Source organism: Coenobita brevimanus, chromosome 102 (assembly GCF_032717465.1).
Source record: "Coenobita brevimanus isolate Jiangsu-jjx chromosome 102, ASM3271746v2, whole genome shotgun sequence".
Lineage (NCBI taxonomy): Eukaryota > Metazoa > Arthropoda > Malacostraca > Decapoda > Coenobitidae > Coenobita > Coenobita brevimanus.
This window is the reverse complement of record NC_137055.1, coordinates 4633564-4657819: the sequence shown is the minus strand read 5'-3', so window position 1 is coordinate 4657819 and position 24256 is coordinate 4633564. Positions and strand designations below refer to the sequence as shown.

Sequence of the window (24256 nt, the reverse complement as noted above, 5' to 3'; positions counted from 1 at the left end):
CCGTGTCACCCAAATCTCTGCTATTATAATAGCCTATCCCAGCTCACACCACCCTCAGTTGTATACCTCTCCACCTCACTGTTCCGTCTCATCCTCCATCTCCTCCTCCCCCTCTTTCCCTGCCACCTTAACCGTATACTACTTTCTACTTACATATTGACGTTTATAATCCAGGGCCTTCATACGGTATCCGTATTAATTACACATAAAGCAACAGTCAAGACATATACGGGTAGTTATCGAAACTATTTGGTTTAAAAGTCTGGATACTGATCAAAGAAACTATCAGTCATATCGTAAAGGCCTCGACGTCTGTGAAAATGGCAACCTCAATAAGAAACGCTTTGTAGCACATCATTACGGAAGCACATCTCAATTTATTACGTGTTTCAGCTGCAGAAAATTAGCATGCTTTTTGTTGTGATTAATTCAGCATCGTGGATGAGCCCTTTCAATCCAGTGGATGCTCTAAGAACTACCCCTGAAGGATGTCATGGTCTCGAGGATGAGGACTGAAGTTGTTTAAGATTAAGAATATGGCCTCGGGAAAAGAATGACCAGGAGGAAATAATGAGCACGAAAAAATACCGACCTGAAGGCAAGACTAGGGGTACTGGACACTAACCTTGACGGAGAACATGGACTCAAGGAAGGTGGGGTCGTGGTCGTTGGTGTCAATCACAGTCACCCTCACCCGGGAGAAGTCAGCCACCTCTCGCCGCCCCTGGGTCCGGCAGCTGACAGTCAATTCGTGCACGCCACTCACCTCCCTGATGTAATATCATCAGGATATCTAAATGTGAAAGGTATAAAAGGTATCTTGTGACTATACTCTCTCTCTCTCTCTCTCTCTCTCTCTCTCTCACACACACACACACCCACACACACACCCACACCCACACCCACACACACACACCCACACACACACACACAATTACAAAATTAGTTCACTGCAGACATATATGCCCTCAAAACATGTAATACAGTACAAAATAGTTATTTACTTACTGTGTACAGTCACAGCCTTCTTCAAATCAACTGTTACATCTTCACTAATCCAGGCCTTCAGGCATTCCATATTCCTGTCTAATGTTTATATAACTCCAAACAGAGTAAAAAACTAAGGGGGTATTCAGTGGAGCGCATCTCTCCGACAAGGACAACGTAATTTCCAAACCACTCTTCATACATGTGTTAGGTTTTCTCATCACTGATTAGAGTTTCACAAAAAATGCTTTCTGGATCCAGAATCTGTATACAATCCGGGTCGGTCCCAAAAGTTAATCGACTGTTCCCTGGGACATGGGCATCTACCCATCAAATTTGGTCCAAAGCTCTCCCTTAGTTTTTGAGTAATCCTGCTAACAATCAAACAAACTAATATACCAACAAACAAACAGGGGTGCAAACAAACTCTCCTTGTAGTAGAGAATAAAATTTAAAATCAGACAAAACAAAAATGTTACAAACACCAAGTTACATAAAAACCCAACCCAACAGAGCTGTACCTGTCAAGAGGCTGGGCAATTTTCAGAGTGCCAGAGGAGGAATCAAGGGTGAATAGCGAGGCTGATGCTAGGGCGTGGGTGTGGTGAAGGGTGTAGTAGAGTGTGGAGGGTGGGTGGTTCGGCAGGCGGCACTGGAGGGTAAGCACGCTGGAACCCGGAGCCGCATCCTCTCTGACACTACCCTCGTACACAGGGGCGCTGAACACTGGCCGCTGCTCCACCCCTCCCACCGTCACCACCGTCACCACCACCTGTACGGAAGACACAGGGAAGAATCCAGCATTTTTTAGTCCTGTCATGGTCGTATCTTCTCGTGTATTATACGAGTACTACTGCTAAGGCCATATATTATACCACTAAGAATGTGTCCAAGCAGCATAGGAATGTTAATATTGTCACCATTAGCCTTCTCACAGTATGGACAACTCTAGTACTCTTTTGGACTGCCGTCTTCACTGACAATGGCTTCATACACTAAGGCACTGAACTCTAACAGTTAAAACACAACACCTTCGAAACCAGTATAGCCAACACCTGGACTGTTAAAATCACTGACCATCATTATCCAGAATTATTTTCCTACTTAAGGATAGGGTGCAGTAGAATACAAAATGCATGGCAAGAAACACTACGAAAATGGGAGAACTATCGACATCATGCCGACTGCAATGAGCCACACGCACATGCACGCAACATTTTAGCTTCTGGAATAATGGTTCAACTTCACGGGCGAAATCATCATCAGCAAATTTTTTTTTTCCTTTTCATTACCCCCGCCAAAGAAGTTGGAGGAAATTACCGGCATGTAATCACCCATGTTTGTTTGTCTGTTTGTTTGTTCAGACGATATCTCCAAAGGTTCTCAGTGAATTCATATGAAATTTATTGGATGGGTGGGCCCTGGGCCAAGAAAGAATTTGTTAAATTTGGGGGGGGATCCGGGTCCTGTGTTTAATATCTCCAAAAGTTCTCAATGAATTTCATTTAATTTTGCGGAAGAATGAGCCATGGGTCATGGAAAAATTGATTAAATTTGGGGGCGGATCCGGATCATATGTATTCCACACAGTATCTCCAAGCATCCGGAACCGGATCCTTTTTAATGGCAATGGCATTGGCGGAGGTATGTACTCTCTGATTGCTTTCTAGTTATGGTTGCATTTGAGTTACGCCTGCCAGACAGTCATTCAGAGAATGTTGTGATTATGTTGACAGCATTGCCCCATGTAATTTGTTGTTGTGATCCTCGGCTGCTGTAAACTTTGCTAAAATATTCTCGTGAACATTGGTATTGTGCCATTGTTGTTGCTGTCAGTGTTGTTGGTTTTGCTGCTAGTGTTGTTGATGGTATTGCTGTTGATGTTGTTCTCAAATCATGCTAATCCTGGTCAGTTTAGGTTATTAAGATTCTGTTAAATCAGGTTCATGTCATCACAATTCCAGCAAAGTTCATTCAGGCTGCCTGGATGCACAGTATTGCACACACTCACTTCATGTATTCAAGTCCAGTTGGTGTGATGTGTTTTTAAGCACGGTTTGGTTCAGTTAGGTATGTTTAGATTCATGTAGTATCATTCACGCCGTTAGGTCAGTTCTGGTCAGGTCAAGTCAGGTCACAGGTTTGATCAGGCCAGTTCAGGCTAATCAGGTATAGTAATGGACAATAAATATCTATCCTTCATGCTCCTCACAGTCCTCCATACATTCATACTCACTCACGCAAAAGTAACTTCAGTCAGGTCACTCAGGTCAAGCTGGGTTATATTAAGTTAAATTAAATAAATTCAGGATCAATCAGGACCTTTAAACAGCTTTAATTTCACTCAGTCCATCAAAACTACTGAGGCCTGTTTTATTCAATTTCAAGTATTTCTTGTCAAGTTAGAATAAGTTCGAGTCCTTCAAGCAACTTGAGATCCACTCAGAACCACTTAGAACCATTCACATAATCTCAGCCACGTGAGGGTCTAGTCCCAGTAATTCAGACCAGTTCCGTCAGTTCTGGTCCAACTAAGCCTCTCTCATGGTCGGGCCATTTCTGTTTTACTCCAGTTAACGCCTGATGATTTTAGTCAGCTGAGAGTCATAGAGCCTGGGAGTGCTAATATTTGTACGATAACCCTTCTCATGGTCAATGCAACACTAGTATTCTATCCCTGCTGACGCTAGACGATTCATTCAGCCAAGACTGCGTCGGGGTAGCCTGTAAGTGCTACGGTCAACACAGTTTTGTTAATGGACAATGTTTTTAAACCTCTGAGCCCAAGGAGTTTCTCCTGAATTAAAGAAAATCCCCTGCCGTTAGTGAGAAAAACATATACAATGTGTTCTATAACTCAAGAGAGTAAATAATTATACTGTCAAGCAACCCCTAGCTTGTGCATTTGACTTTTATATAATAATATCAAGATTTTATGACTCACTCTCAGCATCTGGCTTGTAGGAACAGTGTGCTACTGCTGTCCCAACAATGAGGGAGTAAGTGGTGGAGGTATTAACACCTTCAGTCTCCTATGCTTACTCTCAGGTAAATAAAATAATTTGACGTTAGCTGGAACAGCCCCTATTCACGAAAGAATTTATGGACTTATTGTCTGTCGGATCCAGGTACGTCTACTGAGTGTTGATGGTCAAGCATAAAAAGTTTATACATCTTTAATATAGTCATGATATAGCCATATGCAGGCAATGGCTTCGTATATATATATCTATATATATATATATATATATATATATATCTATATATATATATATATATATATATATATATATATATATATATATATATATATATAACTTTAATAGGAGGAAAAATGAGGTGAAAAAAGCGTAACTGAGAGAAGTGACTTGTTTAGATGATGGCTGGTGGTGGGGCAGGACGGATGAAGAAGCTTATACCCAGTGAAGTTGTGCACTGCAGCCCGACAAACATGATTTAAAAATTTCTTGGAAGTCTGGAGGGGGGAATGGGTAATAATATAAGAAGGGCGGATGAAGGAGTGGGTTGTACTGACTGGGATAATGTGGGTGGTGGTGCATGATGGAATGTGAATCCTGTGTCGACGGGAGTTTGTACTATACGAGTATGTAAATTGGTATCAGTGAAATGTAGGTTGACATCAGGGATTATTTTCCAGAAATATTTCTTGTGGGACAGGGCAATGAATTGGAAAGTGGAGAGAAGTGGACGGGATGAGCTTGGTTAACTGAGGCTGCTAAAGGGGGGAAGTAGTTCAACTGCTGATTATATCGATCTATTTTTTAGTTGAACGATTAAGAAACTTATATGGATTTAAGCCGCTGGAAACTGTCTCGTTATTTATCATACTGAAGTGACTCGATATTTACATTCGAAAAGTACTCTTACAAGGCCGCTGTAATTTGGTCTGTTTGGACGTAGATTAGGTTTTGTTTAGCTTTCTCCTCGATGCGGAAAATAAGCACATGTCGCCTTTAGCTAACTTATGCATCTTTAATTCGAAATGGATGTAAACACCCATGTACAGTATAGAGTACTGTCGACAGCGACAGTATCAAGTGGTCATGATTATGAGAAGAAACTGTCAGACAGATTATGATTACTATAGGACAGCTGCACTCTGCTAGTTTGCACTCGTGTGGACATATGGTAGCCCGTAACTATCACGCTAATTTTCAGCTATAATATCCAGGTACTTTGGACTGAGGAAACGACATTTGAATTCATACATACTTATGATGAGGTTCCTGTTTTGCAGGATAACAAAAGGAAAGCCTGCCGGAATACAGAATAGAAATCCAAAGTGATATCTTACAAGATCTGACAGCTATAAATCTGATAGCCTAGACAGTTTTAGGAAAAATGTGTGGTACATTTATATCGATATCTAACATGTGCTAATGACTGAAACAGTTAACAAGCCGGTATGCGATGATGGCCAGCTCTAAGCAGACCAAGCTCTGTTGTGAGTTTCGGTATGAAAAGTAACTCCTGCATGGCGGTACCGAAGGACAACATCCCACCCAAGAATCATGGTTCTGGGTCAATAACCTTCGGATCCTCAGCATTTAGCGCGAATAAAGTCGTAGCTCTTTTCATATTTTCTGCACTTTATGACCTAAGACCCCTGACCTGGAGGACATAGGTCATGCATGTAAAAAGCACACTTGCAGTACCGGTACTCATTAACGTCTATAAGCATGCAAAGTTTCATTCGATTCCATCCACCCACTGTGGAACTAGGGAACTTGAAATTAGTGGAATTTCCCACCAGAAGTTCAACTTCTAGATGGTGCTGCCAGCGACTGCAAGTGAGTTTCGACACTAAATGTCATTTTTCTATGGAAGTACTCCAGTGCAACATTCCAACCAAGAATCGTGGCCCTGGCTTACTAATCTTCGCAGCAATTGCATTTCGCGTGAGCATAGTCGTGATTTTAGCTATTCTCACGGTTTTTTGCATTTGACCCCTGACTTGCCCAATGTAGCACACAGGTGAACAATAAAATGTTGTACTGCCATAACCTATTTCATCTGATCTGAGACGAGACGAGCCTTAAGCTTTTGAAAGCTGGCAGCTGATTGGTTGTCCAAGTGCATTCATTATTAACGGCGCATTTTAAATTGTTTTTATTATATGGGTTCCAATAACCGTTTGATGATGAGACTGCCCAAATAAAATATCATTTATAATTATCTGCATATATTTATTAAAAAACAGGTTCACACTAACTTTATCAAATGGCCTAGAAACGTGTGATATTTTGAATTCTCGGGAGAAAACGAAACACGTCGATGTAAGTTAAGATTAATTATGTCATTACTGCGACATTATGAAAAATCTAATGTAGTAAAACATCGAAATTCCAATGAAAAATAACTTGTGAACACGGGTGAAGGAGCTATTTGTCAGCGTCACTTTCAAATATCCCGCAGCCCATACCTTGTCACAGCCCTGTTGTAAGTTGTAACCAGATATTCGAAACTAAAAAAACAGAAAACTTACTGATGATGCGAAAGTAGAAAGCATACTGCAATCTGATGCGACAACAAAACACTCTCAACTAAATCTGAATATTCGTTTGCTTAGTCAAGTGGGACATCCCACGAGCGGCCTACCCCCCACCCCCATCTATGATTCATCAAAATTCAGGGAGTATGTTATATTTTACTGGAATTCTGTCGTTTTTACTAGGTTATATTTTACAAATCATCGCAGTAATGATATAATTTACCTTAATTTGCCTGAACTTGAGAAAAAAAATCAAGGTGCTCGTAAAACTTTACATCGACGTGTTTTATTCTGTCCCGAGTATTCAAAATTTCACACGTATCTAGGCTATCTGATAAACTTAGTAAGGCCGCGTTTTTATAGTAATGTGTGGAAGTAACGATATATAATATTCCATCTGGACAATCATATCATCAAAGGGTTACTGAAAATCATGTAATAAAAATAATTTCAAATGTGTCAATAATAATGAATGCACGCGGACAGCCAATCAGCTGCTAGCTTTCAAAAGCTGTAGGCTCCTCTCTTCTCAGATCAGATTAAATAGGCAATAGTCAGTGTCTATAAGCATGCAACGTTTCATTCCATTCCATCAAGCCGCTGGGAAACTAGGGGGGCATTTTTGAAAACCGGTACTGGTTGTTAGGGTGGCTGAGGCCAGTCTTCGCTGGGTTGCCACTCGAAAACTAGAGAGAGAGGAAAATGGATGGCACACTTCCGATAGGGCATGACCTTATGATTACGAATTAAAAAGTCAGTTTTCTACGCCCACTAATAATGGTTCTACAGCACAAAAGGTGAAAAGTACGAAAAAACGCTTCTTTTTTTTTTTGGTCGTTGCCTAGCAACCAAAACCATGCAGACAACTAGGTCATGGGCTGGTCATTGTGCCCATTTTTGGTCAGAATTGGTTAAATCTGATGGGCAGAAGTGCCTGCTGCAATCAAGTATAAAACACCAAAAGAAAGAAACCAAGCAAGAAAATGCAACCAACAAATTGGGTAGCATGAGCTGGCGAAAATAAATATATGTAAATCCATAGATTCTGAACACTACTAAGGATAACAATATTTCGTTCATTACATTCTATATACCAGTTCATTCTTACTTTCCAGTGGTCGACGGGTCAGCAAGGCCAGGCGGACCAGGATTAAGCAACAAAACAGCAACCATGTTTTTCCCACACGTAAATACAGGCTATAACTCCTTTTTTATTTAATAATATTAACCCGCGGCGTCCCGTCGACGTTCTTTAACGTCCACACGTTTTGTCACTGCCAATCCCGTCGACTTACATAAACGCGAAAAAATTGCAAGGTCCCTAATTTGCACAATTTTCAATTTTCGCAAGTCATTTTTGGTATGTATACACGTGACACCTTCCTCAACAAGATGCCAGGCAGGGACAATGCCTTACACAGCATGACCTCCTCCCCCCCCCTGCATGCCATTGTCTCAGCAATTCACCTGTTATCAGTGACCTGGCCAGTATAGCCATGTCATGCCACGGTACGAAATTCAGGGCCAGAGTGTTTCCCCAATCAATGACAATGTGGAGGACAAACTTTACCTAGCATTAGAGGAAGAAACAGTTAGAAATGATGATCAGGTAATGTGGTAAAAAAAGGTCAGGTATTAGTGAGTGAAACAATGCTTATAATGCCTATATTACTGCTTGAAAACCAATATACTCTTGTACTACATATAAATTCGTACCAAGTAAATAAATAAATACCGTTTATGAGTGGTGTGAAATAGTTATCCTCCCATACAACTCGTTTTCTTTGGTGCCAGCCTGATAGAAAACCCAGTAAGGTAAGGAGGTACTCCTACCAGTAATGAGTATTTAAAACCTCAGGTGAGCGATTTCTCTATGAATTTTCGATGTTTCCCACCAAAAGCGAAGGTTTGAGCCAAAAAAAAATTTTTCCTTAAATGGTCGGGATTGGGGGGAGTCAGTGGTGGAAAAGTGGTCGGGATTGGGCGGGTTAAAGTAGGGAGGCCTTGAAGTTTTTAATTGAAGGCATGTTGTCACGTCCTGCACCCACTGCTGCCGACTGACAGAGTCACTGTAGTGTGTCTAGTCCACTGACAGCCCTCCCTACCCCTAGGGGTAGGGGGGTTTCAAGAATACTCCCCCAGTATCCCTGCTTGTCGTACGAGGCGACTAAAACGGTTGGTGGTGGGTTAGAGCCCCACCCCGTAAAAAAACAAACTAAAAAAGGGAATAAAGCGCCTCGGACCCGGACAGACCATAAGTTGACGACTAAGGAACGGACAAAGGACATTCTTAGGGTGGGAACATGGAATGTGAGAGGAGTGAATGATGAAGTGAAAGAGAGAGAGAGATTGTTCAGGTGCTTGAGGATGCAAAAGTGGATATATGTGGACTGACTGAAACTAAATGGAGGTGAAAGGGTGAGAGAATGGGAATATGGTTTAGGTATGTGTGGGAGTCAATGAGAATGAGAGGGCAAGAGAGGGAGTATGTCTGAGGATAAGCAAGAAGTGGAAGGAGAATATAAGAGAGTATGGAACAGTGGGTGCAAGGATTGTATGGGTGAGGATGAAAGTAGGTATACAAGTGTGGGCGATTGTATGTGTGTATGCCCTGACAGAGGATCGAGTGGCTAGAGTGAAAGATGAAATTTGGGCGTGAGTAGAAGCATGTATGGACAAGTTTGAGAGGAGCGAGAGAGTGCTGTTGATTGGAGACATGAATGGCAAAGTTGGGAATGTACATATGGATGGAGTGGTTGGTCAGTGGGGTGTGCCAGCTGATGTAGATGGAAATGGAAGTGCTTTGGTGGACATCTGTGCTGGTAAGGGGTTGGCAATAGCCAACACCTACTTTCATCATAAGATGATCCGCCAGTATACATGGAGAGTAATGAGGAGGATGGATGGTGAACTTGTTGAACGAAAGGCAATGATAGACTACGTGTGTGTGGATGAGCGAATGAGAAGACAAGTGTTGGATGCAAGAGTGAGGAGAGGTGGGGGAATGGAGTCTCAGACCATCACTTAGTGATGGCCAAGGTAGAGCTGCAAAGAAAGTGGTTGAGGAGATGAAGGGGAAGACAGGAGGAAGCAGCTCCTGTGAGAAGAGTGGAGAAATTGCAAGATAGTGAGAAAATGACAGAGTATAAAAGCATAGTGGAAGAAAGATTGGGAAGGTATGAGCTAGAGCAGATGGAAGGGGTGGAAGACATATGTAAGATATTCATGGAAGAGATAGGCGCAGCGTGTGAGGCGGTTTGTGGAGTGAGGAGGAGATGCAAGGGTGTGCTAGGGACAGCATGGTGGAATGATGAGGTGAAACGAGCTGTGGAACAAAAGAAGAAGGCATATAGTTAATGGTTAGTAAGTAGAGGTAGGGGAGAAGATGAGAGAGAGAAGAGAGAGGTATATGTGAGCAGGAGAAGGGAGGTGAAGAGACTGGTGAAGGAGAGTAAGAAGAAAGTGGATGAAGAGTTTGGGAGGAATCTGAGTGTGAAATGGAGGGAGAGTAAGAAACTGTTTTGGAAGGAAGTAAAGAAAGTAAGGCAGTGTGAAAGGGGAAATAGTAGGGGAGTGAAAGATAGGAATAATAGATTGTTGGTGGAGAAGAGAGAGAAACTGAGGAGATGGAAGGAGCACTTTGAGGATTTGTTGAATGTTGAGAGTGAGAGCAGTGCGAGTATAAGTGGTTGGGGAATGGCTGAGAGAAGAAGAGATGAGAGGAGGGAGGAAGGGATCAGTAGGGCGGAAGTAGTGGAAGCAATGAAGAAGATTAAGTTGGGAAAGGCCCCAGGAATTGATGGAGTGTGTGGTGAAATGCTTAGGTATGGGGGTGAGATTGTTGTGGAGTGGATATGGAAGTTGTGTAGATTGGCTTGGGAAGAGGGAAGGGTTCCAGAGGACTGGAAATCAGGTATAACTGTTCCTTTATACAAAGGAAAAGGGGAGAGAGAAGTATGTGGTAACCATAGGGGTATTTGCCTTCTTAGTGTGACCGGTAAAATATATGGTAGAATACTCATTGATAGGGTTAGGCGTATGACAGAGGAGCTAGTTGGAGAAGAACAAGGGGGATTTAGGAAGGGAAAAGGGTGTGTAGATCAGATATTTGTTCTAAGACGTTTAGTGGAGAAGTATCTAGAGAAGGGAAGGGAAGTGTATGCTGCCTTCATGGACTTGGAGAAAGCTTATGACAAAATAGATAGGCAAGGTATGTGGAAGGTATTAAGAATATATGGAGTGGAGGGGAACTTGTTGAATGCTGTGTAGAGTATGTACGAGGGAGCTAGGGCTACGGTGCGAGTGGATGGTGAGCTGAGTGAGTTCTTTAATCTCAAAGTGGGGCTGAAACAGGGTTGTGTGATGTCTCCATGGCTGTTTAATATATAAATGGATGGGGTTGTAAAGGAGGTGCAAGGTAGGGCAGTGGATGTGGGGGTGGCTCTTATGAATGAGGGTGAGATTCGGAAGATTCCGGTGTTGCTGTTTGCTGATGATACAGTATTGTTGAGTGAAGATGAATGGGAGTTGCAAGGTTTGGTGAATGAATTTAGGACAGTGTGTAGGAGGAGGAATCTGAAAGTTAATGTAAACAAAAGTAAAGTTATGGTGTTTGAGAGGAATGAAGTCACAGAGTGTGCAGTGAGGTTGGATGGTGAGGATATGGAGAATGTGAGTGCATTCAAGTACTTGGGTAGTGTGATGAGTAAGGATGGAACTTTGGGGGATGAAGTGCATGAAAGGGTACAACAGGGAAGGAAGGTTGTTGGTTCACTGAAAGCAGTGATGAGAAATAGGGAGGTGAGTATGGAAGTTAAGAAGTCACTGCATGACAGTATTGTGATCCCTACCCTGACGTATGGAAGCGAGGCGTGGACCTTGCAAGAGGGGAACAAGTCTAGAGTGAGAGCAGTGGAAATGAGTTACTTGAGAGGTGCATGTGGAGTGACATGGAGGGACAGGCTGACGAATGAAGAAGTGAAGGAACGTTGTGGGGTGGATGTGGATGTAGTTGAGAAGATTAGGAGAAATACACTGAGGTGGTTTGGACATGTGAAGAGAATGGAGAATGAAAGACTAACTAAGAGGGTGTATGTAGGTGAGGTGGAGGGAGGGAGAGGGAGGACTAGACCAAGGATGAGGTGGAGGGATGGAGTTGAGAGGTATATGAAGGAGGGGGGGTGAGTTGGGGGGAGGGTAGTCAAATGGTGGGTGACAGAGCGACTTGGACGCGTTTTGTCTGCGGCCACCCTTTGCGGGATTAGGGCGTCGGGCTATAGATAGATAGATAGATATTGTCACGTCCTGCACCCACTGCTGCCGACTGACTGAGAGTCACTGTAGTGTGTCTAGTCCACTGACAGCCCTCTCCGACAGGTGCTGTCAGGAAGACCCTGGAAAGCTGCAACTCGCAGAAGTTTGTTCTCATGTGGATACACCGATGAGAGAACTATCGACAGTAGCAACTGACAATCCACTCTCAAGTGAATACAGGCCTTTCATTTACTCCTTCCCTAAAGGACGTCTCCCGAAATATGAATAAAATCGTCTGGATGTACCAAGAATAAAACAATTAAACAATACTGGACTAATTGAGTGAAAGAACATCCCATCGTGATAAGTTCTGCCGGGACAAACAGAAACGGAAAGTTTCCAGTCCTAGGTGTTGTTAGATGATGGCTGAATTTCGGGATGCTCCTCTCCAATGTTGACGATATGGACTGTACTATGTTAATGCTTCATACATATGAGTTGAAAATTGGTCTAGGTGTAGCAACAACAAATATAAATGACGTCCTAGAGTTGTAAGGGAGTGGAGCAAAATCTTTAGTTCCCAGCAAAGCGACATACTCGTACGTCTCAAAGTCAAATTACCCGCTCATGGCCTCCACTGTGGCAGCAAAGCGTTATATTTTATTCAGCCACTCAGTCGATTGAGACGGAATGCCATGTTGACGTAATTACTAAAAAGCTGATGCATGGGAAATTAACCTCTTTTATCAAGTAACATGTTTAACAAGATGTTCTTACTACCTCTAGAAGCTTTTATTCAGCTTTATAAGGTCCCAGAACAGAAAAGGAATTTATTCAGGTTGTATTTTTGCTGTGCAGATCAAAAACTCTCCCATGATGTGACTGGATGATAAATATTCTTAGAAAAGAGGCGGGACAACACGATCTTAGCTCAAATCCTGTATAATACTATCAGGTAATACAATTAGGTAAATACATGCATCTGGAAATAACATGAATACTACACATTAAAGAATACATCTTCATATTTAAGTTAATGCAAATAAATAATTAATAAAGACAGGCCGAGCTCTTTAATTTCAAAAGAAATTAATAAAGCGAGACCACAGCTAGTAAATGCCAAAAAAACAAACAAACAAACAAAGACAGACCTTAGCTATTTAATGCCAATAAAAGACTAATAAATACAGACCCCAGCTCTTTAATGCCAACTGACGATTAATAAATACAGACCCCAGCTCTTTAATGCCAACAGAAGATTAATAAATACAGGCCCCAGCTCTTTAAGGCCAATAGAAGATTAATAAATACAGGCCCCAGCTCTTTAATGCCAACAGAAGATTAATAAATACAGACCCCAGCTCTTTAATGCCAACAGAAGATTAATAAATACAGACCCCAGCTCTTTAATGCCAACAGAAGATTAATAAATACAGGCCCCAGCTCCTTAAGGTCAACAGAAGATTAATAAATACAGGCCCCAGCTCTTCAAGGCCACTAGAAGGGTAATAAATACAGGCTCTAGCGATTTAACGCCAAGAGAAAAATCATAATAACAACTCCCCAGTTCATTAATGTCAATAGAAGACTAATTAAGAGACCCCCAGCTCTTTAAGGCCAATGTAAGATTAATAAGAACACAGGTCCAGTTCTCGTCACTTATAACCCATCTTGCTGAATTCTTTAATTCAAAGCGTCTTCAGCAGAGGAAGGTATTTAGCATTTGAAAGGTTAATTATGGGGGCGGATCCTAAAGTTCTGACGTATGAGCTTCTGGACTATTTGCCGTTTGGCGAATGGCCATACGCTACGTACCCAAGTGCAAGAAATTCATCTTGTAATGCGTTAACCATTTCAAGCCGATGGCGTACTATTATTTAGGTCTTGCTGTCACAATGATTTTTATTCAGTTCATGAATGATTCTTATTGCAAAAAGGGTCACTGGAGTTTAAATCTAATTCTTTTATCAGCAAACGCCTCCCCAGAGTTCAATATAATTGTCTGGTAGTAACAAGAACACAACAGAACTTCACCGTACTGAAAGAATTAAGTATCATGAACAACAAAAGGCTTAATGTGAAAGCAAATATTATGGAACACAGGCCGTAAATCGTGGCTTCCCTTTCCTCTTAATTTATGGCCAATCAATGTTTTCATGAGTGAAATGGGAATGATTTACACGTCAGGTCTGCAGGGCTACGGGGTGTGACGAGGAACAATTTATGGCGTCATTATCGCCTCCTGGAACAATAGTAGCGGTACTCATCTTTTCTAAACCTTCCTCCCCCTCCCCCGTCACCCACCCCCAAACCTTTACAATGAGAAATGTAATGATATAACTCAAGACAGTCTCAGGGTGGGGGACTATAGTTGGTTTGTTTTTACCTGATGAAACAGGGCCAGTCTTTCACTTGAATAGCACGTCGTGGTTGCAAAATATTCAATGAGCTTTAGTCAGGATAGTAATGAGACTCCATGGTTATAAGTCAGACCAACTCGACAGTCAAACATCTGAACATCAGTTGAGTATTTTGAAACTAGGTCATCAACTGAGTTTTCTGACACTTGACCATCAACTGAGTTTTCTGACACGTAACCATCAACTGAGATAACAGATGTTAGGGGTGTTCCTTAGCTTGCTGCAAACCACACATACAAAGTTTCTTGAAGTAGTCTATCATTAAATATTTGCTGCTACCAAGTGATTTTATTCAGGTTAGGAAAGTCACTTCGAACCTGAGAGATCAGATACAGCATTCATTACTTCCGTCATTCTGAGGAACCTCTCCAAAACTGAGTATCATCGACTGGTAGAGGCAAGAAAATCAAGAAAAAGTATTTTAATGAACGGCTTAACCACTTCTCTGCAATAAAGCCTTTAACATTTTACTCCTGCTATCCCCCACACTATTACATTCAGTTTACGAGACTGTTTAAACTGTCTGAGTGACGTACAACATTCATGATTTCAATACGGGATGTACTGCTAGATTTTACAAACTTGTCCCGAGGTATGCAGAAATAAATATAGACTTTTTTTTTTTTTTTTAAGAGGCTTGTCTCACCACTGCTCTCCCACCAAACAAACCTTGAAGCTGATTTCCATTCTGTGTATCATTTTTGCCCATTTTCGTGTCCAGGAAAGTCGGGTTAGGTTAAGTTTGTTTTCTCAGTATCAAGTTCGTTTAGTTAGTTAGTCAGTTGGGTTAGATTGGGTTATGATAGGTTTGGATAAGTTAAGTAACGTTAGAGTAAAACAATAAGAAAATAACAGAAGAATGATCATCCTGGGAGAATCAAATTCTGTGCGTAGTGTAAAAATAGATTACAGAACGGAAATCTTCATGCCAGAGATCTTGAAAACAGCTCTACATAATGACAACTCTATAATGTCTAATTTCTCACGCAGATGTTTATGGCAAAGACACGGAACCTGCACCATTTTCCACAAATAGAGTTAATTCCATATCCTGATGTAACTATTTGTACGGAATGTTTGACAGAACGCATAAACCTTTCCATGTGTCAGTCCGGGATTAGCTGCACAGAAAACAGGCATCAGTTTCACATTATTTTGAACGTAAATATAAATTGCTATGTAAAGGAACTAAAGCCCTGGATTCATATTTGCAAAACCTAAATACTTATCCATATATAATTCTTAGAAGCACGCGCGTGCACACACACAAACACACACACATACACACACATACACACACACACACACACACACACACACACACACACACACACACACAGGGCATGGGAGGGGGGAGAAAAATTATCCCAGAAACAGACTACACTCAAAATCTGACTGACTTTTCCAACTGCAAGCTGAACACGCTAACCCATGTACCACTGGCTTCCCAAAAGTATGTGTGTGTGTGTGTGTGTGTGTGTGTGTGTGTGTGTGTGTGTGTGTGTGTGTGTGTGTGTGTGTGTGTGTGTGTGTGTGTGTGTGTGTGTGTGTGTGTGTGTGTGTGTGTGTGTGTGTGTGTGTGTGTGTGTGTGTGTGTGTGTGTGTGTGTGTGTGTGTGTGTGTGTGTGTGCAGTAATGGATGTAAGTGAATGTGCGAGAGAAAGCGTGTATTAGTGGTATCGTGGAGATGGAGGGAAAATGAGAGGGATTAGGGAAGAGAAGGGATCAAGAACTGTTTGGCCTCAGTTGAAAGCGTTGGTGTTTTGTGTGTGCATATGCTCAGTTTGGTATGACACGTTTTAATTCTTATATTTTTACTATCCCCAGACGACTTTATGCAGCTTAGTATTAGTGTTCGAACTATGCCTTTGATGCAGTCTTCATTCGCCTCTTCATTACCAGGGACTTAGCTGAAACAGAATACTGGAGTTCTCCTGGCCATGAGAATATTAATAGTCACGTCTAGTCCACTATGTTGTCTTAAAATAAAGATGGTGTTTTATGCAGAAATTATTTTGTATCCCTAGAACATAAACACAAGACAACACTTCAGACAATGGAAAGAATGTGGAGGTAATGACCGTGGCGCGGAGAGGGAGGGTGCGATGTGGTGTGGTGTGGTGGGGAAAGAGGAAGGTGCGATGTAATACTGAAGGGCGGTGTGGTGTGCACAGAGGTAGCGCGTGGTGTGGTGTGGCGTTCCAAGATGAAAGGTGTGGTGTGGTGCTGAGTGTGTGTTTGGTGTTGAGTGTAGTATAGAGGGACAGTGTGGTGTGGTGTAGCGTAATGTGGCGTGGTGTCGTGTAATGCTGCGTACTGAGATTAGGTGTTGTGTTGAGTGGTGTGGTGTGGTGTGGTGTGGTGTGGTGTGCTGTGTTAGTACTGACCTTAGTGGTTGCAGTGTGGATGCCGTCGGTGGCTGTAATGGTGAGGGAATACTGTGTCTGGTCCAGGGGGCTTAGTCGGCGAGCCAGGGTTACAACGCCGGAGTCCACACCAACACTGAACCTTCCCTCATCGTCACCCTCTGTACGGAAACATATTATTAACCCCTTAATATTTCAGTGATGTTGGGGAAAATGTGTGAATGGAAATAAAAAGAAAATGATGCTTAGTCACATTCTGTATGGAAACACATATTTAACTCCTTAACACCTCGCTAGATTTGAAAAAAGAACGTGCGAATGAAAATAAAGGAAAACAATGAAGTTAGAGGCAAGAAGTCAAACCAGAACACACGCAAAGAAACAAATAGTACTTTTAAGAAAAAAGCAAACTGCCGCCAGAAAAAAAAAAAATGGAACACTATATTTTTGAGGATAGATCCTAAAATAATATTGGACGCTAACAGTAACATACTTACTATGGAAACAAATCATAGTTTTTTCACCTCAACATGGTGATTTTCGTCTTGTTGCAGATTATCTCCCCTAGCTTAATGGTACGGAAAAAAAAAATAGTTCTACATCCTTTCCGCACAAGCTTTTCATGATTAGTTCCAGGATCCAGGGTTAATCCATTTCTCTCTACATCTCAGCAGTCAAGATGGAGGGATGTCGAACTGAGGCCAAGTTAAAGTGAAGGGAGTATAGGAAATGGGAAAACATAAGGTGGTAGGAAGCCTCCATAACCAACGAGGAAACTGGCCTGGGTGAGGTAGACCGAGAGGCCAGGGAGCGAGTGAGGCAGTACCTAAGACACTGAGACTCACCGGCTCACAGGTGTCTACCCACAGGATTTTGCCCAAAGTTTAGAGTGGGTCAGTATGGTTTCTCTCTCTCTCTCTCTCTCTCTCTCTCTCTCTCTCTCTCTCTCTCTCTCTCTCTCTCTCTTTCAAGTTTTAACCCAGAGAAGCAAATATCTTTATGGACATGCGTTTAGTTAGAATATGGATCTTTTTTAATTTTTCATCATCATGCTTTTCACTAACACATGGATGCTACTCACAGCATCTAGGATTAGGAACGGGAGGCATTAAAGTTAGAGAATTATCACCACGGGACCCACCCATAGCCTACATATATCTATTTATTCAATCCTTTAAAATTCAAGGCTACAGAGCACAGGCCACATGATCCGCACATTAAATGGAAAAGGTATAGAAAACAATTGGTCACAGTGAACGAATATGTGAGGTGTACTGAGCTGTAAATATATGTTGATGACGACAATGAAAATCCTGATGATCAGCTCTGGCCAATGCTTTTCAGTTAGAGTGACTCGTCACGCAAGCCTGAGCGAATACAGGTTAGGATCAGGTGTGATCGAACTGACGGGGTGACCCACGGGTGATCCGGCCCAGCATGGCGATGGGACATATGAAATGTTAACCGAACAGATGATAAGGTACTGATTCAATTGATTAATATAAGCCCGCTTGCAAGTCGACTGTTGTCAGTGTGCGAAATGTGGGGAGGATATTCATTTTACTTTAAGTTGTTTAGTAGTCCTGATGCCGTCTTATCCCTAAGAGGTGGCGGTTCTAAAATACTTTGCTGCATGGAACCTCAGACAGCGAGGAAATGACTTATTTCACAAAACTCGAACGGCAGAGGGCAAGTTGCGCCACGCCTGTTGCGACTTTTTTGGATATATCAATAGTATTCATAGAAAGAGTGATCGGCCTAATAAACTGGTGCCTCATTTTAGGGAAGAGTTTTCCCAGGGTGATCCACTTCGAAAAACACTGAACTAACCTGTGAGGTAGTACCAGAGTGTGTCGTTATCAGGGTCATGGGCAGAGACGAAGGTGACCACATGGCCTGGTTGGTCTGTGTCGGTGAGGTGTGCTGGTGGTGGTGGTGTGATGGTGGGGGGGCTGGGGGAGGCCTGGGGAACCTGCACTGCCCGCACCAACACACGGGTCGTACCGGTCATCTGCGGACGACCCCGATCCCTTGCTCTCACCTGACGGGAAAGAAAATGTACTTCATCAGCGGATGAATTTTTGTTATTCCGTTATATTTTTTTTTTTCTGTTCAGGGAAATAACATTATAATGGCAATCGGGTTCAAAATTATATAGATAGATAGATAGATAGATGGATATAGACAGATAGATTCTTTAACTGAATTTGAAAAGTCTTGAATTAAATGAAAGATTAGTGCTTCAACAAATATTTATTAAACAGGCATCATACAGGTTTGTTAGTTCAGTATGGTACTGAGCAATAATTTTGCCCTTTTTTTTAATGCTTGGAAGAAGGAACCAAAGGCTACGAGCCCGCAATAATCGTTCCCTCCAAGAGAAAAAACAAAATACAAGAGAGCCAATTCAAGATCCGATCATTTCGAGATGCCTGGACACACTGCTTGATGGGCAAAAGACTGTAAAATGCTCACTTAATCGTTCTGGCAGCTGCAAATCAGTATTGAGACATAGTCCTGCGTAGATGTTGCCACAGTTCATAGGCAGATACCTCTATCACACTACGATTCGTTGACGGTCGTGTTATTAAAACTAACGGCATGAATGGGTGGACAAATCCCATTGTTGTATGATAATACGTGATGCACGTGATGATGATAAAAGATGTCTAACTTCCGTACCGTTGCTGCACATATTCATGTGGAATGCAGGCTGATCACATATAACAACTACAGGTGTTACATTCATAATCGTCAAAAAAAAAATGGTTAACTCACAGCTGGGCGCCGCCAGTTTTTACGACACATCAAGGAATCCTTAACACATGCAACTTTCCATCTCACAGTATGTTCTGGCCCTGACTGGAACTAATAGTCCTATCACGAAACCGAATCACACGCTGACATTCTGTGTGTCTGATCAATGTTTTTTGTGAGGCAAGGTGGTGGGGATTGATCTTTGCCAGCAATAATTAGGAAATTTGCCCCGAATGTGCTCATTTATCGGACTATAAAGTTATATTTAATGAGCGGTGTATAATGGACAGTTTGTGACATTCGACTTTGATGGTAAATGAGAAGCAAATTAAGGTCATTAAGCCAGCGTCAAAGGCAGCCAGGGGTCTGTCATGGTGTTCGCAGAACCTGTCACACATTGTTACCAACAGTATAGGTGATACGCCAAATAACATCACCCACGTATGTGCTCAACCAATTAAAAATTTGACTGTGAATATTTTCCGCTTTTTACATGTGACTCTGAAGATAGGATACGATATTTTCCAAAACTTCAGTCAGTAAAGATCGTTGTGTGTGTGTGTGTGTGTGTGTGTGTGTGTGTGTGTGTGTGTGTGTGTGTGTGTGTGTGTGTGTGTGTGTGTAAGAGGCTAATTCCATAATATCTACGTCAGTTCCCAATCAGATGATTACCTAAGTCATACACCAATAACACACACACTAACTTCGCCAGCTTCTTGTCTGTTGAGAGGCTGACCTTAAAAATTACTTGAGGAAAAGTAAACATGTACCCACCATGAGATCGAAGGTCTTGCCAGATGTCAGCGGCTCAGTGGTATAAATCTGTCCAGTCTTGGGGTGGATTTTGAAGCGGTTTTTCCTTCCATCGCCAGTCTTGATGCTGTAAGTCAGCTCGCCGTTCATGCCCACATCAGCATCACGGGCGAACACCTGCATAAAGACACAGAGGCAGAGGCTGAGGTTCATCTTCCTATGTATGCATACACTGAGAGAAATCTTTAAAGCCATGCCTATCGACAGCAGAAGGATCATTGAGGTTGATAAGAAATTTTCGATAAGTTTCCCTCTTACCGTATAAGTCGATATCATCCCCAGCTGTACTGCTGGGTGACGAGGATAAGGGTGAGACAGTTTGTCCTTCAGAGTCTGACAGGAACAAGAAACGAAATCGGGTAAATTCAGTTGCAAGGAAAACAAGCTTTGTCGAAGAGTCTGACCGACCAAAGATTCGAACTCGGGTTCTGGTATTCATGAGGTAGACGTGCTAACCTGTGAACCACCGGTTACCGTGTTGACAAGCTTGATCATAAAAGTCTTGAAGCATAAATTCAATTGCCTTTAGTGTGGAAAATGGCTAGTGCATTTTCAAAGAATATTTTGTGAAAAAAAAAAAAAGTTTTCAGAGTGATGAGAATGTATGGATATCACGGTTCATAAATATCAAGTAAACATGTCTATTAGCTAGCAATATTGTGGAACACTTATGACACAGTATCAGGTGGTGTTTTATTTACAATTTTTCTATTTTTAAGTGTACTGAAAATGTGTAAATAATAAATTTCTTCAAACTTTTGTAACGATCAATTACTGCAAGAAGGTATAAGGTTGCCTAGATCAGGTATTCATTCTTAGGTCTTTAGTGGAATAGTTTCTAGAGAAGGGAAGGAAGTTGTATGCAGCCTTCATGGATCTGGAGAAAGCATAAGACAGGGCGGATAAAGGAATGTGGAAAATATGAAGAATATAAGGATTAAACAGGAACTTGCAGAATGCCGTGAAGAGTATTTATGAGGGGGCTAAGGCTGCAGTGCGTGTGGATGGTGAACTGAGTGAATTTTCCTATCTGAAGGTTGGAATGAAACAGGGAAGTGTCATGTTTCCGTGGTTGTTCAGTCTGTATATGGACTGGGTTTTAAAAGAGATACAAGGCAGGGCAGTGGATGCTGAAGAGCTTATAATGGGAGAGGGCAACGTTTGGAAACTCCCTGTACTATTGTTTGCAGATGATACTGTGTTGTCAAATGAAGACGAAGGGGAACTGCAAGACTTGGTGAATGTGTCTGAAAGTGTGCGTAAGACGCGGAATCTAAAGGTGACTGTAAGGAAGAGTAAAGTTATGGTCTCCGAATGAAATGAAGTCACTTGTACAATGATGTTGGATGGGGAGGAAATGGAAAATGTGTACGCATTTAAAGTGCTTAGGTAGTGTGATGAGTAAGGATGGAAGTTTGGAGGGCGAAGTGCTTGAAAGGGTACAACAAGGAAGAAAGGTTGCTGGTTCCTTGAAAGCAGTGATAAAAAACAGGGAAATGAGCATGGAAGTAAAAAAGTCGTTGCATGACAGTATTGTGGTACAAACTCTAACGTATGTAAGTGAAGCCTGGACCTTGTTGGAAGGGCACAATTCAAGAGTGAGAGCAGTGGAAATGGGTTATCTGAGAGGAGCATGAGGAGTTACATAGAGAGACTGACAAATGAGGAAGTGAAGGAGCGTTGTGTTGTGGATGTGAATGTGATAGAAAGCGTTAGGAGAAATACACTGAGGTGGTTTGGTCATATGGAGCGGGTGGAGAGCGAGAGACTAACTAGGAGAGTGTGAGTGAGGTGAGGTGGAAGGGGAAGAGGGAGGAGGAGGCCAAGGATGGGATGGAGGGATGAAGTGGGGAGGTATATATATGAGAGAGGGGGGTGTGGACTTATTTTATTTATGCAAGGAAAAAAGGAACCAAAGGCCACGAGCCCGCAACAACTGTTCCTTCCAAGAGAAAAATAAAATACAAGAGAGAGCCAAATTCAAGATCCGATCATTTCGAGATGCCTGGAAACACTGCGTTTGAAAGACTGGAGATCATAGGATGCAGGAAATACAGACAGAGGGAGACAGTTCCAGAGTTAACCTGTTGCATAAATGAAGGACTGAGAATAATCGTTAATTCTCGCATTAGAGAGTTGGACAGAAAAGGAGTGAGTGTTTGCTACTAGACGGGTGCTATGCGCCCGTCGTAGAGGTGGAGGAATCCATGCAGACAGTTAAAAGGAGCAGTGACCATTGAAGTAGCGATAGAAAAGAGATAAAGAAGCAACAGTGCGCCGAAGAGACAGAGGTTGAAGGGAGTCAGGAAGGGGAAGAGAGTTAATGAGACGAAAAACCTTTGACTCCATCCTATTCAGAAGAGCTGTATGTGGGAAGCAGGGCAGTGAAATGGCGGGAGACCGGGTGACATGGAGACAAACTGTTTGTGGCTACCTCTTAATGGATTAAGGCGTCTGGCAATTGACAGATAGACAGATAGGTATAACGTACACACACACACACACACACACACACACACACACACACATTTAGAGAGAGACAGACAGACAGACAGACAGATTCAGATAACTATATATTTGTGGACACATTTAAAAGCACTTAGGTAAACCTTAGTGACCCAACGTAACCAAGGCTTATGAAGTTAACCTAACAAGCCGAACTTGACACGAATAGTCGAAACTAACATAATCTAACTGCACCTGTCCAAATAGTACTACCATAATAAACCTAGCCCAACCTGACCAACCGATCCTAACTTAACCTAATAAACTAACCTAGCATTTCAAACCTTGCCTAACCTAAGAAACAACCTTACATGATAAACCTCTTCTAACTTAGCCTAATCTAACAGACCTCACTTGACATCATGATCATGATCATCATCATCCCACATCCTTACCATGATACACGGGGTAGGAGAAATCCAGACAAAGGAGCAAGAAAGCCAGGAACTGGAGAAGGAACAAGAGTGTATGCAATGAAATGGACCACACATCCGTTAATAAACCTCGTGCACATGACAGACATACTGTACATCTAACACTTCTTCAGTCATCATGCATGTAAAGTTCCATAATACCGAATAATACAGTGTGTCCCGGGAGCTAAGCCCAAAACTCTGCGAAATGACAGATGAGGGAATTCTATGCAAAAAACGCTAAATGATCATGTGTTCAAATCTCAACCGTTACGGAGCTACAATTACTGATGACCTTACGGGCGAAAATGGTCTCCTTTATAATTCACCCACAAGGTCATCAGTAATTGTAGCTCCGTAACGGTTGAGATTTGGACACATGTTCATTTAACGTTTTTTGCCTAGAATTCCCTCATCTATCATTTCCCAAAGTTTTGGGCTTAACTCCCGGGACACCCTGAATATATGAGAATAAGAACTTTCTGTTCAATGCCGGGTGAACAAGACAAAGGACAACATTGACAGCCGCACCCATCACATCACATTACTAATGATGTCCTTTGTCTGTGGACATACTCCTCAGACAAGCCCGGGACAAATGCCAAATGCATGTCATATGCACCTTAGACACACCATTGACACACCTCTGCGTGTGCGACACAACTAATCGAAATGAAAGTGCAATGCTCATAAAACAATACGGTCGCAACTTTCCAGATTTCATACTTATAGAGAGTACAGTGACTCAGTGAGTGACACAGTTAGGGACACACTATGGATTTACCCACCCCCGTGGATGTGGCAAAAATAGGTGCAACACTTGTACTTTTATCTTCAGCATATTTTTTATTACAAACTACTGTTTTCCTTTTTCATCATCCATCCCTTGTTCATCTACTAATTCATTTACGTAGCCATTTATTTTCTTCCTGGCCATCCACACCGCCTCATGTCCACAAACTCACTCATAGATACACATGCCATCATCCTATTCACATACACTGTCTTTGCAGGCATGCCTTATAAGCGTAGTCCTTTCTGTCCTGCAGTTTATATCTTTTACAGCACATCTTTCGCGAAATCTATATTCTTTATAATGTTAAACCTACACAGGCTATATACATCTGTTTAAGTCCCATTTCAGTTGCACCCACCCGTGATTTGTTATACAGGGTGGTCTATTAAGAGTGCTATGGCATTATCGTATGTGTTGCAGGAACGGCTCAGATT

The 24256-nt window shown here is 42.1% G+C and overlaps 1 protein-coding gene across 1 annotated transcript in view; it reads right to left on the bottom strand.

Annotated features, from left to right (window-relative positions):
- The window catches only part of LOC145415347 (fat-like cadherin-related tumor suppressor homolog), a 394573-nt gene that overhangs the window by 200937 nt on the left and 169380 nt on the right, over positions 1-24256 (bottom strand). The window contains exons 6-10 of the mRNA XM_080284623.1: positions 20070-20225; positions 18369-18579; positions 16560-16699; positions 1509-1759; positions 626-770 (exon numbers count right to left, since the gene is read on the bottom strand). Coding sequence (XP_080140749.1) covers positions 626-770; positions 1509-1759; positions 16560-16699; positions 18369-18579; positions 20070-20225 — 903 coding nt within the window. The remainder of the gene's footprint in view (positions 1-625; positions 771-1508; positions 1760-16559; positions 16700-18368; positions 18580-20069; positions 20226-24256) is intronic.